The sequence below is a fragment of the Lissotriton vulgaris genome, chromosome 7 (genome assembly GCF_964263255.1).
Source record: "Lissotriton vulgaris chromosome 7, aLisVul1.2, whole genome shotgun sequence".
In the NCBI taxonomy this organism is placed as follows: Eukaryota; Metazoa; Chordata; class Amphibia; order Caudata; family Salamandridae; genus Lissotriton; species Lissotriton vulgaris.
The window spans coordinates 1171830022-1171847590 of NC_141695.1; the positions used below are offsets into that span (position 1 = coordinate 1171830022).

Genomic DNA, 17569 nt, shown 5'->3' on the forward strand with positions numbered 1-17569 from the left:
GAACACATTTAAAATAAAAAAATCACAGAGAATATAATGATTCAATAGCACAACTATGGACTGGGCACAGTCTAAACTTCTAATCTAAAATTTAAACTAGACTACGAAAACAAATGTAGCTTTTATTTTTTTATTCTCTTATAAGGCACACATTGTTATTACTTTTGTAAAATAATTTCCCCTAAAGAAACTTGTAAAAAAATAATTGGAAATGAATCGATTGATGATAAATGAGTTTGTTTTAAAAACGATTTGATTTTCCATCAAAAAAAAGAAGGCTCCCCTAACTGTGATTAACAAATGAGAACAGCAGTTTTAGCCAACTGGCAAATTTGCAAAGATTAAAAGATTAGGCTCTGTTTCAGAAGTATTTCCCTGAATGAAAAATAAAGGAAACATTTTGACCAGCTATATTATTTTTTTGTTTTACAAATGCAGAAAAAATACTTAAGAGTGTTCTATTTCATGTTATGGAATAGTTGGAAAGCCCACAATGATTATATCATGTTATGAAATCTGGATTTTCAGTCATGAAGCATTAGATAGGAAGTGACATAAAAGAAAATCAAATGGTTTGGTAGAATATAATATTAATCCTGTTTTATTTTCCTTTAGTGCAACAAACTGCTCAAAGGTTTGCTCTTTTTGTTCGCCAGAAATCTAGATTGTATAAAAGGAGTACAACAACCTGTTATCTATAATGCACTCCTTATTTTCTTGGTGCAAGCTTTTTATGTGATAAAAGGACCACACCACCTCCAAATGAGATTTGATATATTTCAAGGATTCCTACTTACAATATGAAATAGAATTCTACTGCAGAGTACCAGCAGCATCTACTTGATGATTTAGGAAAATAAAGGACACAATTTCAATATTTTAATGACATTCTTTAAGTTCTACTTACGTTTTTACAACTGTTTGAGATAATGTACTTAGTTCTATATAAAGCGGAGTGTATCCAACTATAGAGCGAAATGTGAGCAAACATCAACCGGTCACAATCCTTGTGATTTGCTAAATCACACAATTGCGACCTCAAAATGTTTTTCTTGTATTTGCTAAATCCATTTTGCGATTTGATAAGGGCTTACTAAGTTACAAATGAGATTTACAATGAATTCAGAATTGGAATTTTGAAGGGATGTGTTTAATGAGTCATTTCCACACTTCGATTCGGAACACAATGGTTTATGACAGCTATTTCGGTCGCAAACACCTTTGATAGGTTACAGACTCCTCAAAAGAGGTGAGGTGGTAAAGCATCTGCAATGTACAAAAAAATATGTTTATTTGTGAGTAGGCAGAGGACCACTGTCAACTCTTGAACGTAAAAAAAAAATTTTAAACGTTTTATTTTCGCTTGAATGCAGATTCATGTCTTTAGGGCAAAATGACTACATTAAATAATTTTATTTTTCTTAAATATTATTTAAATGCGATCACTGGCATAGTGGTCTGCTGACTCCTGTGCTGGCATTCAATCGGTATGAGTAGCAATTTTCATTCTAACTCATGAATATTAAGAACGTAGATCAAATTGTAACCCCATTTTAAATGGTAATTTTGCACACCGACCTAAGAGTACATTTTTTGGTTTTCAAAATCCGAAATGAGTCACAAAAAGGTGGTGCGCAATGTACAACCACATTTTTGCAAATAGATTCCAAGTACATCTGGCCCTTCGTTTTAGTTGTTCTTAAAAAACTACCTGTGGTTTCCTCCAGCATGTCAAAACTGTAGTACCACAATCTGTGACCCTCAATAAATTCAAAGTCGCTATCCTAAGAATATTCTGTGAAACAATTCTGCAACAACTGTAAAAAATCCCATCTTGGAATTCTATAAAAAGCAGTTTACACAGGATACTATATGATTTGTCAGAAAGTTCGCCATTTGCAAGCACAATGCTATGTGGATTTATATAGTGCATAGCTACCCGAAGGCTTCCCAGCGCTCAGTGAGTATCAGCGAGCATGCCAACCATAGGGGTGAGAATGGTGGAGTTAACGGCGGTGTAACCAGGTTTTTACCACTTTTCTGAATCATAGCTCATTAATTTCATCTCTCAGCTCCTGGAGCATAGAGTGCCATAGCTTTGGTATCAAGTACGCGAAGGATCGGGCTCTCCCTCTGGCCCTTTGTATTCTCGGTGCCTCTAGTAGCTGTCCCTTTGAAGACCTTAAGGTCATACATGGGGAGCAGAAGGTTTCTGATAATAAGGGGCCGTTTGAGTTTAATGGACGGTATACACTGTGTTTACGGTCACTCTGAAGATAAAGTAATTACAATATACCCTTTTTTCTTAAAATGGTTGATTTTTATTTGTTCTTTTTACTCCAGGTCACCAAATTTAGTTCTAAAATGCAATAAACAATTCATTGTCCTGTAAATACTAATGTAAATTATTTTATGAATGCACATATTGCTGGTGCTTGATATGCACAATTATTGCCAACCTTCCATTTTTTGCGATGCTCCAGAGGCTGTATGTGAAAGTAACCCCAAAATATTATGTTTCTCTTACACACACACACACACACACACACAGACTCTGATTACTACAATCACACACGTGTGCACTCAAACTCAAACATTCACACACCATAGTTTCCTATTGTTTTCCACTGAAGTTTGTAGAGGAAAAAAAGAAAGTCTGCAGGTACAGCTGGTAAGATAACTATGCCTATTAATTTGCCTGTAGAATGTGAAAGGAACTCTGCTCAATAATGTAGTAAGGCCTTAAAGCATGCTGTCTGCGTTTTAGTTTGGGAACATTATGGGTAAAACTGTACATGCTGCAAAGGAATGCTCACTACAACATAGTGACCAAATATGGACATTGAAATCCATAAAAGGTTTTTCAAATAGACCATTCATGGTGTATTTGGATTCAATAGTATATACAAACGTTACAAAAACTAACAACTATGGAGAAACGTGCTCCTTGTTATAAAATTGTTGCTTAGTAGCTGATGGCATTTAAGGAAAACTAGAATCATATATATATTCAGCCATGTAAATGTCAGGTTGAACAAAATTTAGCGCTGTTGTCAGCCACCATTTTTTCTAATTTTACATTGAAAAGAGTAGGAAATTCGTTTCGTTATATCTACACTAAACATGGTGGCATTTGAAGAAATGGTGTGCATACTGCTTTGAGAAGTCAAAATCGTCATAAGTTAGCAAGGACAGCATCACAACTAAAGATCACTGATGACATGAAATGGCTCAAAAACAAAATGACAAATACCATGCACTAAACATGACACTTTTACATTATGTGCAGATATGCCTATTTTCCTATAGCAGTGACAATGGTAGTACATTAAGGACAAATCCTTCACGCCTTATAATTTGGTGTATGGTATTGTATATTAATGCATTTGTGGGCATCATCCACTTTCTAGAGGCGCCAGATTTCTGTTAAAACAGTTTTCAAAGTCTGCTTGGTTACCCTTGAACAGCCTAATGGGGTTCTACAAGAAAATAATATGAAAAAAAAATACAAAATTCTTTCATAATAACAAAAAGATATTTCATCTAAAAATCATTCTTATTATACACTGTACAAGCTATTTTACAATCATTTATTTAATTGCACTGCAGCATAAGCTGCAGTAGCCCTTTCATTTTCTTTCCCCATTTCCAAATATACCAATACAATATATATATTTTACATTCTGAAACTATAACTAAATACAAAAATATATTAAATTTCACATTTTGCCCTTTTCTTTTCATAAATTGGATACATTTTTCATCATTTTCAGTTTTATATTTACTGAAAATGTTTTGCCCCAAGCGAAAAATCATTTTTATTTTTTTTATTTTATGTCTTGTGCAGCTGTAGTTTTAGCTAAGGCAAGCATCCGGATCCCATAATTGCATACATGGAAAGGGCTACTACAGCTTCTAAAATGTTGAAAATAGAATGATCTTCTGAAACAGGAGGGCGAAGGGTACATTCACAATACCCATCGTAGCTTTATGGCACAGTCGTGATTGAGTCAATGGGAAATCATACAGCTTCATCTTAAATGAATTCCTAATAAAGACACAGTAACTTTTATGGTTAAGGAATAGAATTGCTTGTTGTCAGCAACTCGGCCTATTTTCTAACTGGTTGAGTCTGCAATTCCAATATCTCTACTCGGGAGCAAGACCTCACACTCAGTAGAACAAGACATATAAAGTACAAGGCATCCATTTAAGGAGTTTTTGGTTACCAATTAATTGCCCAGCAGGAATTTAGAAGCTAGACAGTGGTGGGACAATGAATCAATACTTGCAAGCGGATGCGTGTGTACTGGAGTGCCTGGCAACAAAACAGGAACCACCAATGAGCAGAGTGGGAGGTTTTTAGAACGTATACAAGGGCAGATTTATTTCAAGCAGGCAGCTTTGGAACAAGCACAATGAAACAGAAAGGACAACTAGCTTCCCCCCTTCACAGGTATGTGAACGTGCTATAAATTAAACTTAGCAATATAAAGACTAGAGTAATAATCTTCAAAGGTTGGACGTCAAGGAAAATGTCTATGTTTACCTGGGTCCCAAAACAGAAATAACCACCGGAAAGTGCAACTGGACAACAGCCTGAACATATTTTTCTTAATCTGTAATGGACAATGTTATTTGTTACATAGGACTCCAAGTCCTAATACTGTTGTTGTTATGTTATGATATAAAAATTATAATACTGCTTAAAATACTCTAATTGGAGGACTTTTGCTTTGTATGTTTTTTAATTGAAATATGAATAGGCAATGATTAACTGTCTGTAGCCAAAAATCAGTTTCATTTCAGCTGCCTGACACTAACTCTCAGCGGGTGACTGAGTCCGATAATGCTATTTCACATTGATACAGAAAATACGGTCAGTTCTTTTTATTTTAATGGAATATTATCTACTGAAAGAATACCTTCACTATGTTTGTGGGGAGGACTTTCTCGGAAAAACGTCATGGGAAATCAAGTTCTGCCGAGGAATTGCAGCGATAATTCAGATGTCAAATTTCCTAAAATGTAATCATCTTCAGTTACCTTTGAACTACGGCCAATAAAAAAAAGCAAACAAATTGTCAAAATCTATTATAACTTTAAAAGTCAGCTCAGCAGTGCATATACATGATTGGAAGGTAACTTAATTCAAAACATCACAAATGAGAGAAACACTGTATAGTGGTTACTGTTGTCGTAATAAGGACAAGTTCTATCTGTTAATCTTTTCAAGTATCACAACGTTCTTACTCTCCGTTCAGTTCGGGGAATCACATGGCTCTCTGACAGCAGCAAAGTGTCTTAGCAATAGCATCTCTGCATGCCTAGGTTTTCTCAACTGAAGGGAACAGCATGCATAAGTGCCATGAGAACCCTTTGTGGTGGGTAGAACCAAGTTTGTTCTCAGCACAATTAACACTGGAATGTTGAGGAGCTCCACTGAAGACAATGGAGTGGCTCAGGGCCAATAAAGGCTGGTGCAGGCCTTGTCCTCCAACATTTCATGTTTGTCTTTCTGTTTCTCCCTATTTAATTTAGAACATTCTACCATCAGTGGGTGGAGTGCTCTAAGGTCTTTGCCTTGCAGCTCTTGTACCTTGGGCTACACTGTTTTTTACAGGTCTACACCTTCGTTATAGGTCTGAGCCACACAGGTCCTTCAACAACCAAGATATCCCTCGGCAGCAGACTTTAGGCTAAGTGAGAATTCACATCAGATTTCAGGATTGGCCAATAGTGGAGTACAGGCAGAAAGGCTTCATGATTTTTGATGCTGCTAAAGGAAATTTCAATGTATGTGCTACTAAACCAATGTCTCGTAAAATAGACTTTACTGGGATGGTTAGGATCAGACATCTGAACACTCACAGGTAGGGCTATGAAATGGGAATTCTCAATTGTTCAGGGAGTGGTAGGTGGAGAATCAAAGCACATCAGAGGAATCTGAAGATGAACATGGAATTTAATTTTAAGACTAATATGTGGTAACAAAGAAATGTTGTTTTAGAGGGAATGAAAACAAATACTGTTGGAAGTCCAAGAGAGAACGGGACACAATCAAAGGTGTTTTGTTGTCTTTAAAAGAAATCATAATTCCAGTTAAGGAAAAAAAGATTTTCGGATATCATGTGGTTTTCCTATAACCAAGTATATATGAAAAACAATCTAGAGACTAACACTAATGTATTTGGAGACTATAAGCTGTAAATACTGAGAACCAGTGAAATGGGTTTGAGTCTAGAAAGACCAGGGATGTCGATTTCGGGAAAACAAAGACGTAGAAAACAGCATATTTTAAGTCCACATTCATTTACCACAACTGTTGCCTGCTCCAAATCTCAAAAAAAGGGCTACTACGGATTTCCATAATTTGTATTAAAGCCATATTTAAAGTGCTTGTAATCAAAGCTTGTTGGGTAATTATTGTCTGTATAAATCATGTGATTTGTTTAAGATTACTGCTAGATATTAAACGATGACCTGTTCAAAAAGACAGGCTTGAACTATGAACTTCACATCTAAACACTATATCATAATTTAATAAGCTTACATATTGCGCCAACAGTAACCATTGTTTTTTCCTTGCTGTTTCACAGCCTATCCTTTTCCGGGGACACGTACATGCACAATGACAAATATGTTAGACCTTTTTAAGTGCTGTACCACATTTAGGGTATTGGGAGTACTAACATGTAATTTGTACATGGCAAAAGTTGGTGTTTTTGGTAACACATACCTGGGTTGGGTTTTAAGTGCAAATTAGCTGAAAGTGCTGGAAAGCCACACTGTGCTAAGCAGGGAGAGAGAGATACAAAATGAAATATAAAAATAATTGGATACACTTAGGTTACTGAATTTAACCCTGTTGCCACGCCAAAAATACCTGGGCATCCACTTTGGAAATCATTATACGAGATTTTCCTTCCCCCGCACAAAAGAGAGAAAAGTACAGCTGTACAACCGGTGTCAAGGAATACAAAAACAGAAAGGAACAAGCCAGTTTCCACAGTATAGATTTGAAAAGAAATTTGATAAGAACCAGAAAGCAGTAGTTAAAAAAAGGCACAACTTCCCTTCTCTGATGTATAATTGTAAACTTACTTCAGGTTACTACATGCTTAAATCAATACTTTTTTTAAAATCTAGACTACACAAAGGTCACTTGACCAAAATAAAAAAGTAGAGCACTAGTTTATCCAGCCAACTGAAAGAATTATTAGCAGGATGTTCATAACACGTATTCAGGTGAATCAATTTTGCTTTCTTCTTTCTCCAATAACTTGAAAAGCGAGCTGGCTGTTTTTTGTATAGCCCAAAGTCTTGGCCCTTTGTAAGCCACATGTACTGTAGTGCATCGTTAAAAAAACACATTGTAGCAGGGGGACGAAAATGAACAAGTCTGAACGTCTGTAGAGAAAAGCTTTGACTGTATCTTTCCTTAAGGCAATATCTTTTATAGTAAGGCAGTCACTTCTGATGAAATAACAGTTTCTTGATATTTCCAGTAGAATATTTTGGTATCTGATTGCTGATGATTTCGGACAGCATCTCTGGGAAATCGACGCTCAGCGATTTATCAGTAAATGTATGGAAGCAAAACCGAAGAAGGGTTTCCACCACCTGCCGATACAAAACAAAGGAGAGAAACCAATATGAATAATGTTTTAGTGACGGTACAGTAAAAGCACAAAGTTACTTTTACAGTGATCACATTACTACTAGACCATAGGGTCTTTCCAATTATCAACTCACTGGATAACTGCCAACTAGATGTGGGATCGGACACTTCTTGTAAAGCTGTACATTCAGAGATGTGCACACCTATAAGGAGTTGCTAGCCGGATTAATACAGAGAACCATTTTTCCAGTGTGCATACATCACTCTGGAAGGAATCCTCAAGAGCGGACCGTCATTTATGACGTTTGAGTATCTGGCCAGCCAGGATATGCCACTGACACGTACATACCTGAAGAATATGAATGACAATGGAGTACCTGTGATGGAGTGTGCCTAGAAACCAGATCTTGTTTCATGCAGAATGTATCAATGAGAAACACACGACATAATTCAACTAGTAATGGTCGTCTTAGCAGACACAAAGCCAGCAGTGGTGGCTCCTCTATAGGGGCGTTTGGGTGCCGCCCACCTGCTTTCTCGCAGTTCGAGAAGGCAGAAACATAAACGGTAATAAGAACAATTGTTACTTACCTGTAAACGGTGTTTCTCCAGTATTGGTGTCTTTCACAGAGTCACATGCTTGAATATTCCCTGTCGTCGAAGTGGGATCCCCAAGGTAAATAAAATAGCAATAAACCAATAATATATGTATATTAAAACATAATAACATACATTGCAAAACCATAAATACTTGTAAGTACTAAGGTTAGCATTAACACGTAGGAATACATAGAAGACAAGAAAACCTTTATAGCATATCCATGTCATTATGTTACTCCAAACTACAGCCAATCAGGCCCCAGCACCCCTCTAGAACCTTCTCCTTAGAGGCTCAGGCCCTCAGATATTTGTAGCACAAGAGTGACAAAAGAGTCTAGGAGGAGAAGCGAGCCTCTGAGGGAAGGTGGGTGGGTCGCATGTGAATCTATGAAAGACACCAATACTGGAGAACCACCGTTTACAGGTAAGTAACAATTGTTCTTCTCCAGTATTGGGGCGTCTTTCATAGATTCACATGCTTAAATAGAATAATGAGCAGTAATAGCTGGCGCAAGACAAAATAGCAGTGCATTAGCATGGAAATGCAATGAAATGACATAAGCTGCCAGACCGATAATAGTAAAAAAGACTGTACAGGCGGAAGGAAGGAAAGAGGCTCACCTTATTTAAAAAGATTACGAAGCACCACTTGGCCCACTGCTGTATCAGTTTCGTTGATCGTCTCAAGGCAGTAATGCTTCGTGAAAGTGTGCCTGCTGGACCACGTGGCTGCTCAACATATTTGATGAATTGGCACACCAGCAAACAGGTCAGTAGAGGATGACATCGCCCTGGTGGAATGAGCCCTCACTGTAGACTGAAGAGGCTTGCCAGCCTTCTGATGACAGAAGGAAATAGTGGAGGAAATCAAACGTGCAATAGTTAGCTTGGTAACAACGCGCTCCTTGCACATGCGTCCATAAGCAACAAACAGTTGATCAAACTTACGAAAGGGCGCTGTCCTGTCGATGTAGAATTTAAGGCATCTTTTAACGTCCAAAGAATGCAAACGCTGCTCCGCTGGAGATTGGGATTAGCAAAGAAAGTTTCTAAGAACACTGGTTCATTGAGGTGAAAATCAGTTGGCACCTTAGGCACGAATGCCGGGTTGGTGCGAAGTACAACACAGTCCGATTTGAATTTGAGGAAAGGAGACTAAATGGTAAAGGCGTTGATATCACTCACGCGACGTGAGGAGGTCAAAGCAAGAAGGGCCACCTTCCAGGCTCAAAAGGCGCCTTCATCAATTGCCCCAAAACAACATTGAGATGCCATGTAGGAGGAGGACGCCGGATGGCCGGGAACATCCTGAACAGCCCCTTGAAAAACTGCCGAATGATTCTGGAAGAGTAGAGAGAGGAAGATCCATCCTGCCGGAAACGAGATATTGCCGTTAGGAAGACCTTCAAAGTTGAGTGGGAAAGTCCTAATTGAGCCAACTGGAGAAAGAACGGTAGAAGCGGAGCAGGAGAGGAGTGCACAGGATGGATGTTGGCAGATGCACTCTAGTGACAGAACCTTTTCCACTTTAGCTTGTAAGTCTTTACTGTGAACGGAGCTCTCGCATTGGCCAGAACCTCTCTACATGCTGGCGAAATATTAAAGTGGGCAAATTGAAGGTGTTCAGTTTCCAGGCCGATAATTTGAGGGAGGAGGGGTCCGGATGACAGACCTGACCCTTGTCCATTGTGAGGAGATCCGCTCGAGGACGAAGGAGGATGGGTTCGCACTGTGAGAGAAGCAGCAGTTCCGAGAACCACGCTTGTCGAGGCCATCTGTGAGCGATCAGGAGAATATGGCACGTCTGTCTCCGCATCTTCCACAACACTCGAGGAACCAGCGGAATCGGCGGAAAAGCGTAGGCGAATAGATTGCACCAGTTCATCAAATGGGCATTCCCGCACGACCCTTGATGAGGAATCCAACTTGCATAAGACTGGTATTTCCGGTTCACAGGGCTCGCAAAAAGATCCATGTTCTGGCGACCCCACAGCCGAAAGATGAAGTCCAAAGTCGGCTGATGCAACTCCCACTCAACGGTCGAGGATGCGGACCTGCTGAGGGAGTCCACTAGGATGTTGGAGATGCCTGGTAGGTGAACCTCTGTCAAAGTGATTTGGCGACGGAGTGCCCAGTCCCAGATGCTCTGTGCCAGCTGAGAAAGGAGCGGTGACTTGGCGCCGCCCTGCTTGTTCACTTAGTGCATACTGGTAGTATTGTCGGTTTGAATGAGCACTGATTCTCCCAGGAGGAGCAGATGGAAAGACTTGAGCGCCAGGAAAATGGCCATTAGTTCCAGTCTGTTGAGGTGCCAGGAACGTTGAGACAGGGTCCACTTGCCCTTTATGGATAGCCCCTGAAGATGTGCGCCCCAACCTTCCAGGGAGGCATTCGTGGTAATGACGAGCTCCGGAGCGATGGTTAGGAAATAAGTGCCGGCAGTGATGTTTGACGGTTGAGCCCACCTTTGGAGAGTGGATCTCATCCGAGCGGTCACCAGGACCAGATCGTTGAAAGAACCGGTGACCTGACGCCACTGTTTGTCCAGTTCCTCCTGAATTGGGCGACTCTTGAGCCTGCAATTTGGGATCAGTGAGATGCAGGAGGACGCCATCCCAAGAAAAGACTTCTTTACACAAACTGAAACGGACCCTTTTGAACGGATGAGAGCCACTAGGCGTAGAATCCGCAGCTGACACTCGTGAGACACGAATGCCTTCGCCAGTGAAGTATTCAGAGTGGCCCCTAGAAAGGTCCTGCATGGAGCTGGATCGACCTGAGACTTCTCGGTGTTGATGGAGAGACCGAGGGAGTGGAATAGAGTCCGACAGAATCGAGTGTCCAGTGACGCCTAATGACGAGATTGCGACTTGATGAGACAGTCATCCAGGTAGGGAAACATTTTTACTCTCTTCAAACGTAGATATGCCACCACCGGGGCCAGAACTTTCGTGAAGACGCGAGGGGCGGAGCGAAGGCTGAAAGGTAGAACCTTGAATTGAAAGTCTTTGCGCCCTACCCGTAAGCGCAAGTACTTCCGGTGTCTTGGAAGTATCGGCACGTGGAAATAAGCGTCCTGGAGATCGATGGTGGTCATGAAATCGTCCTTCGAGAGAAAGCGCAAAACTTCCACGAGTGTGAGCATGCGGAAGGATTGGCACTTCAAGTACTTGTTCAGGGCTCTTAAGTCGAGGATCGGACGCCATTCGCCAGACTTCTAGAGGACGAGGAAAAGCCGGGAATAGAATACCATCCCCTTCTGAGATTTGGGAACCACTTTGATGGCACCTTTCTGAATCATGAGTCGAATTTGTTGAAAGAGCTCCCTGAGGTGAGCCGGAGGTGGACCAGTTGGTGGTGTGGTTGGAGGAAGCTTGAGAAACTCCAAAGCATGGCCTTTTGATACAATGTCCAGCACCCAACGGTCCGAGGTGATTGAAGACCAATTTGAAAAAGAAAAGGGAGATTCGACCTCCAACTTTGAGCGGGGAAGGCAAGTCATTGCTTCTTAGAAGCGGAGCCTCTGTAGGAATACTTTCCTCTGAAAGACTTGGTAGACTGCAGCCGATAGGACTGCTGTGACTGGAAGGAATATCTTTGATTTTCTTGGCCGTAGGAGCAGTACTGGTTGGATCCGCCTCGAAAAGAAGAGGAGGTGCCGCGTCCGCGTGCACCACGAAAAGGCTGTTTGCGAAACTGCAAAGTGCCTAATGCACGAGCCGTTTCGGTGTCCTTTTTGATTGTTTGAAGTGTGTCGTCCACATGCTGTCCAAAAAGCGATTCGACATAATAGGGCATGTCGAGGATTTTCGCCTGAACCTCCTGGCGAAAAGAAGTGGAACGAAGCTAGCCCTGACGACGTGAAAAAGCTGCCCCCGCAAGCGGCCGAAAACCAGTGCACGCAATGTCCACAGATCAGTCGATAATCTCTGATGACGCTCTCTCTCCCTCCTGAAGAATCTTGAGAGCCTCTTCTCTGGAGGGCTCAGGGATGAGGTCAATAAAAGAAGACATATCCGACCACATCTGGAGATCTTAACGCCCCAGAATGGACAGAGAATTTGCAGCCCTCATGTGGTAGAAGCTATAGTGGAAGTTTTTTTGCCAATGGCGTTAAGTCGACGTCCCTCACGGTTAGGAGGAGCGGTTATTGGAGAAGACGGGTTCCTGGAACGGCGCTGTGCTGCATGGGTGATCACGGAATTGGGTTGGGGCTGCGCTACCAAGCAAGCTGGAGAACCCTGGGGCGCCCTATATTTCTTCTCCAAACGAGGAAGAAGTGCCGGAATAGAGTTTGGAGTCTGAATCAGTTTGACACCCTTGTTCCAAATGAAGTCAATTATGGGCACTGTCCGGACCTGTTTAAAAGGTTGACTCTTGAAATCATAAAGAAAACAGTCCTAATCCTTCAGAACCATAGGAAGATTAAAACGCTGCGCCGCTCGTTCCATAAGTTGATGAAAACCAGCTATATCCACGGGAGGGGAATCCCCTGGGCCCAAAGGTGGCGGAGACGGTGTCTGGATCTGATAGTCGTCCCAGTCCGCCATGTTCCCATCATCATCATCGACTTCGCCGTCTTCCCGATCAGGGCAAACGTGAGGGCGCAACTGACTCTGGCAGTGGAGCAGGGGGAGGAGCTGCGGTAGCTGCAGGCACCTTAGGTGGAGGAGACCCCAGGTGAGACGGTGGAAATCGTCTATTATAATCTTCTAGCATGTATTGGAGATTAGAAATGAGGGAGAGTGGTATTTGAGAGGTGGGAACCTGAACAGAAGCTTCCTCCTCATGAAAATAAGGATCATCCTCATAGTCTTGACATTTAATGACGAGCTCCGAAGGGCTTCGAGCTGCCCGGAACCTATTATCTTCCTCCTCATCAGAACCAAAGTCCTGCCCTGAACCCGTGGCAAAAAGAGGTGACAGAGGCTGTGAATGACGTGGAAGTGGAAGCTGATCCAAAGGCAACTGTCGCCGTTGGTGCAGAGGGCCAACAGCAGAAGCCCCCGATCCGGATGAAAACAGTGGCACCAGAGGCAATGATGCGAATGTAGACGTCGACGACATTATCATTGTCGACAACCACCGCCAACGAAGCAGTCGACGGCAAGACCACAGCCGTTGACGAAGCAGCCGTCGACAAGACCACAGCCGTCGCCAAAGCCGCTGTCGACGGAGCCACCGTCAACGGAGCCGTCGCCAACGGAGCACCCGCCGCCGAAGAGGCTCACTTCACAGTAAGCGTCGACGAAGATTTCGATGTCAACGAGATTGCCTTCTTAGACGTCGACGAGGAGATTGGGATCGTCGACCCACTGGCACAAGTCGTCGTCACCGTTGTCCGAGAGCTGGAGACTGCAGATTTCGTCGTCGGAACGACCGTCGATGCTCCCGTCAACGATTTTGCACGTTTTTCCGTGGAAACATGCGAGAAGGAGCCATGGACGCCTGAGAGTCAGATCTCGGGGGCGTAGGCGTAGCAGGAGCCTTCTGAAGTTGAAGTTTCTTCTTTTTCAGGAAAGGAGATGGCAAATCCTGCACACTGCTATGTTTAGAAGCGGCTCTAGACATCTGACGCAAGCCTTTCTGCGTCAGAAAGAGGTGAATCCTTATCCTCAGACCTCTGCAACCAAAACAAAAACTTCTTACTTGAAGACATCCCAGAAAAAACTGTAGAAATCTTGAAAGAAGTTGAAAACTGAGCAGAGCTCAGGGAGACTCCCTTCACACGACGTGCAGTAGAAAATCTGAGGGCTGGAGCCTCTGAGGAGAAGGTTCTAGAGGGGTGCTGGCGCCTGATTGGCTGTAGGCTGTGGGCGGTGTTGCCCTCGAGCAACACCGCCCACTCTCCCTGTTCTCTATATATGCTGCAGTATACATAGAGAAAATGACCCGGGTGGGGTGCGGCCTCACCAATCACAATGCTGCGGTGGAGGGGAGGGAGGCTGCCTGCAGCCTTCCTGAGGACGAGCTCAGAGGAATTCAAAACCAGGAAGGCAGGAGTCGGGAGTCTCCGGGACAGTAAGTTTTACTTTTATTTTCTATCGGTTTTTCCCATTAAACCCCTACCGCCTCCCCCCTCATCTCTCCGGGGCGCGACGACCCCATTTCCACCCCCCACCCGCCTGTAATGCCGGCCACGACTGATGTGCATACTAACTACCCTCAATCTTATGCAAATACAATGTAAAAACAGGCTGCGGGCGAGCGCTTCATGTTAGGGGACATATTGTAATGTGCGTCCTCACTAACCCCTAAAAAACAAGCTGCGAGTCTGGGGAGGGTAGTAGGTAGGTTGGAGGGTTTTTATGAGGGGGCCGAGATACATGGCCCGATTGTTCCCAAAGGTGAAAAATCGTCCCTCGGGTAAAAAGCGGGAAGCGCCTTTAAACATTTGTCGGAAAACAAGGACTGAGTAAGGTACTGTGAAACCGCGGGTAGACGGTCTCCCACGGTGCGTGCGGATAATAAAGCTGCGCTATAGTCTTACAGAGGTATGTTACTGTTACATCGCAACTTTTACATCGGAATGCTGTTACAACGCAGCTTTTACAACACTGGTTCCATTACATCGGATGCCATTACAACGCAGGACATTACATAGCAGATGCTATCACAACGCATACCATTACATCGTAAGTATTGGTAAGTATATTATTTTTTTTAATTTTATTTAATATTATTTATTTAATATAATATTAATTATAAATAAATATATTTATTTATGTTTTTTAATATTATAAATTAAATATATTAATTTAAGTAATTTTTTTAATAAGTATGAGTATAGGAGTATATGTTTTGGGGTACTGAGGTATAAGTTTTGGGGTGTTTGGGTATTTTTAGGTTTTAGGGCTGGGTTTAGGTTTTGGGGTACAGGGGTATTTTTAGGTTTTAGGGCTGGGTTTGGGTTTTGGGGTACAGGAGTATTTTTAGGTTTTAGGGCTGGATTTGGGTTTTGGGGTACAGGGGTATTTTTAGGTTTTAGGGCTGGGTTTGGGTTTTGGGGTACAGGGGTATTTTTAGGTTTTAGGGCTGGGTTTGGGTTTTGGGGTACAGGGGTGTTTTTAGGTTTTAGGGCTGGGTTTGGGTTTTGGGGTACAGGGGTGTTTTTAGGTTTTAGGGCTGGGTTTGGGTTTTGGGGTACAGGGGTATTTTTAGGTTTTAGGGCTGGGTTTGGGTTTTGGGGTACAGGGGTGGTTTTAGGGCTGGGTTTGGGTTTTGGGGTACAGGGGTATTTTTAGGTTTTAGGGCTGGGTTTGGGTTTTGGGGTACAGGGGTATTTTTAGGTTTTAGGGCTGGGTTTGGGTTTTGGGGTACAGGGGTATTTTTAGGTTTTAGGGCTGGGTTTGGGTTTTGGGGTACATGGGGTATTTTTAGGTTTTAGGGCTGGGTTTGGGTTTTGGGGTACAGGGGTATTTTTAGGTTTTAGGGCAGGGTTTGGGTTTTGGGGTACAGGTGTATTTTTAGGTTTTAGGGCTGGGTTTGGGTTTTGGGGTACAGGGGTATTTTTAGGTTTTAGGGCTGGGTTTGGGTTTTGGGGTTCAGGGGTATTTTTAGGTTTTAGGGCAGGGTTTGGGTTTTGGGGTACAGGGGTATTTTTAGGTTTTAGGGCTGGGTTTGGGTTTTGGGGTACAGGGGTGTTTTTAGGGTTTATTATTTTTAAAGTACGACTTTAATTAAATTAAATTAATTAAATTAATTGAATTTAATTTATTAAATTATATTAATTACAATTTTAAGTTTTATTCAATTATATTAATTAATTTAAATAAATTAAAATAATTACAATTATAAATGTAATTAAATTAAATTAATTAAATTATATTAAAATTATTAAATTACATTAATTTCATTTTTTAAATTTAATTAAACTAAATTAAATAAATTAAATTAATTACAATTTTAAAATTAATTTCATTATATTAGTTAAATTAAATTAATTAAATTAACTTAATTACATTTTTTTAAAAAAGATATACTTACCTATACTTACGATGTAATGGTATGCGTTGTAATAGCATCCGCTATGTAATGTCCTGCGTTGTAATGGCATCCGATGTAATGGAACCTGCGTTGTAAAAGTTGCGATGTTACAGCATGCGTTGTAAAATAACGCGTTGTAACATCATAGATCCTTTTACAGAGGACCCTAGGCGGATCAGTAGAGTCCAAGGCGGGACCTGGGCTGGTGTAATTGGCTGGAATTTAAGGTAAAAGGTGAGGTAGGAGCCCGGGGGCAGTGAAAGCTGGATGCCTGCTGCAATCTGGGTAGCCTGTCAGTCTCAGGATTTGGTAAAATCGACTCAACTCCAGTGCGGAGCGCCTCAGGGTGGGAGCTCCTTATTTCTCTCCCTCTACCTCTCACTCCTCTTCTCGACCACATCCCCCTTCCCTTCCCCTCTTCTCTCACTCACCACTCCCTCTACCTTTCAATCTCTCTGCCCCAGCTTCCCCTTTACTTTCTCTACTCTCACCCACCACTCACTCTACCTTTCTCTCTGTCCACCCAGCTCCCCATTCCCTTCTCTTCTCACTCTCTCCTCTCACCCACAGCCCTCTACCTTTCAAGCTCCCTGTCCCCCAGCTCCCCTTTCCTGTCTCTCCAATCTCTCTCCTCTCACCCACCACTCTCTGTTAGACGGATGGCATCTATATTGTATGAGCAGGAAAGAAGCACCAATTTCTTTCACACAAGGGAACGTGCGGGCATCTTGAAAGCAAAACATGCTTGTTTAAGTGGAAAAATACAATGTGCATGTGGCTGGAATTAAAGGTGCATGCTTTTTTAAGCTACAATATTTTCATATGAAATCTCTTTATTGATGTCATAGCTCCAGTTTCATTTTTGCTGTATCAGCTCTCTTGCTTCCTCAAATGCACTTAAATGCACCATTTGCCTGCTCTTTTAAAAAAAAATTCTCGGGGGGAGGATTGAGTAGAATCTCCCCGAGCCCCACCATATGGTGGCTGGGCTAGCTAGCTAGCTACACTCGCTCGCCTCCAAGCATCATACAAAACTTTTAAGCTCTACCACTTTAAAATGTCACTAGCCGCCACTGAAAGCCAGTCATTGCCTCGAAAAGTCACAAACTGTTGCTCAGAAGAATGCAGGTTCCTGTTTCTAATAAGGGGAAAAGCCCTCATATAAAGTTTGTGTAATGCTTCCTCAACCAAGGAGGCATGGGGACATTGAAATAAAAAACTAGTTACTTACCTGTACACTATGGTTCTCCAGTATTATCTTTCATAGATTCACATGCTTGTATCTTCCCCGTCGTCATGGTCGGACTCTAACGGTAGCAGAATGACCACAGAAGTATCATAGAGTAAAAACTGCATAGAAAA

At 42.0% G+C, this 17569-nt stretch overlaps 1 protein-coding gene across 3 annotated transcripts in view; it reads right to left on the reverse strand.

Annotated features, from left to right (window-relative positions):
• Nucleotides 1-2298: 2298 nt before the first annotated feature.
• NR3C1 (nuclear receptor subfamily 3 group C member 1) overlaps nt 2299-17569 on the reverse strand; it is a 775966-nt gene continuing 760695 nt past the window's right edge. For all 3 annotated transcript variants that reach the window (XM_086931650.1, XM_086931651.1, XM_086931649.1), the window contains exon 9: nt 2299-7623. In XM_086931650.1, the coding sequence (XP_086787776.1) occupies nt 7471-7623 (153 nt within the window). In that variant the 3' untranslated portion in view covers nt 2299-7470. The remainder of the gene's footprint in view (nt 7624-17569) is intronic.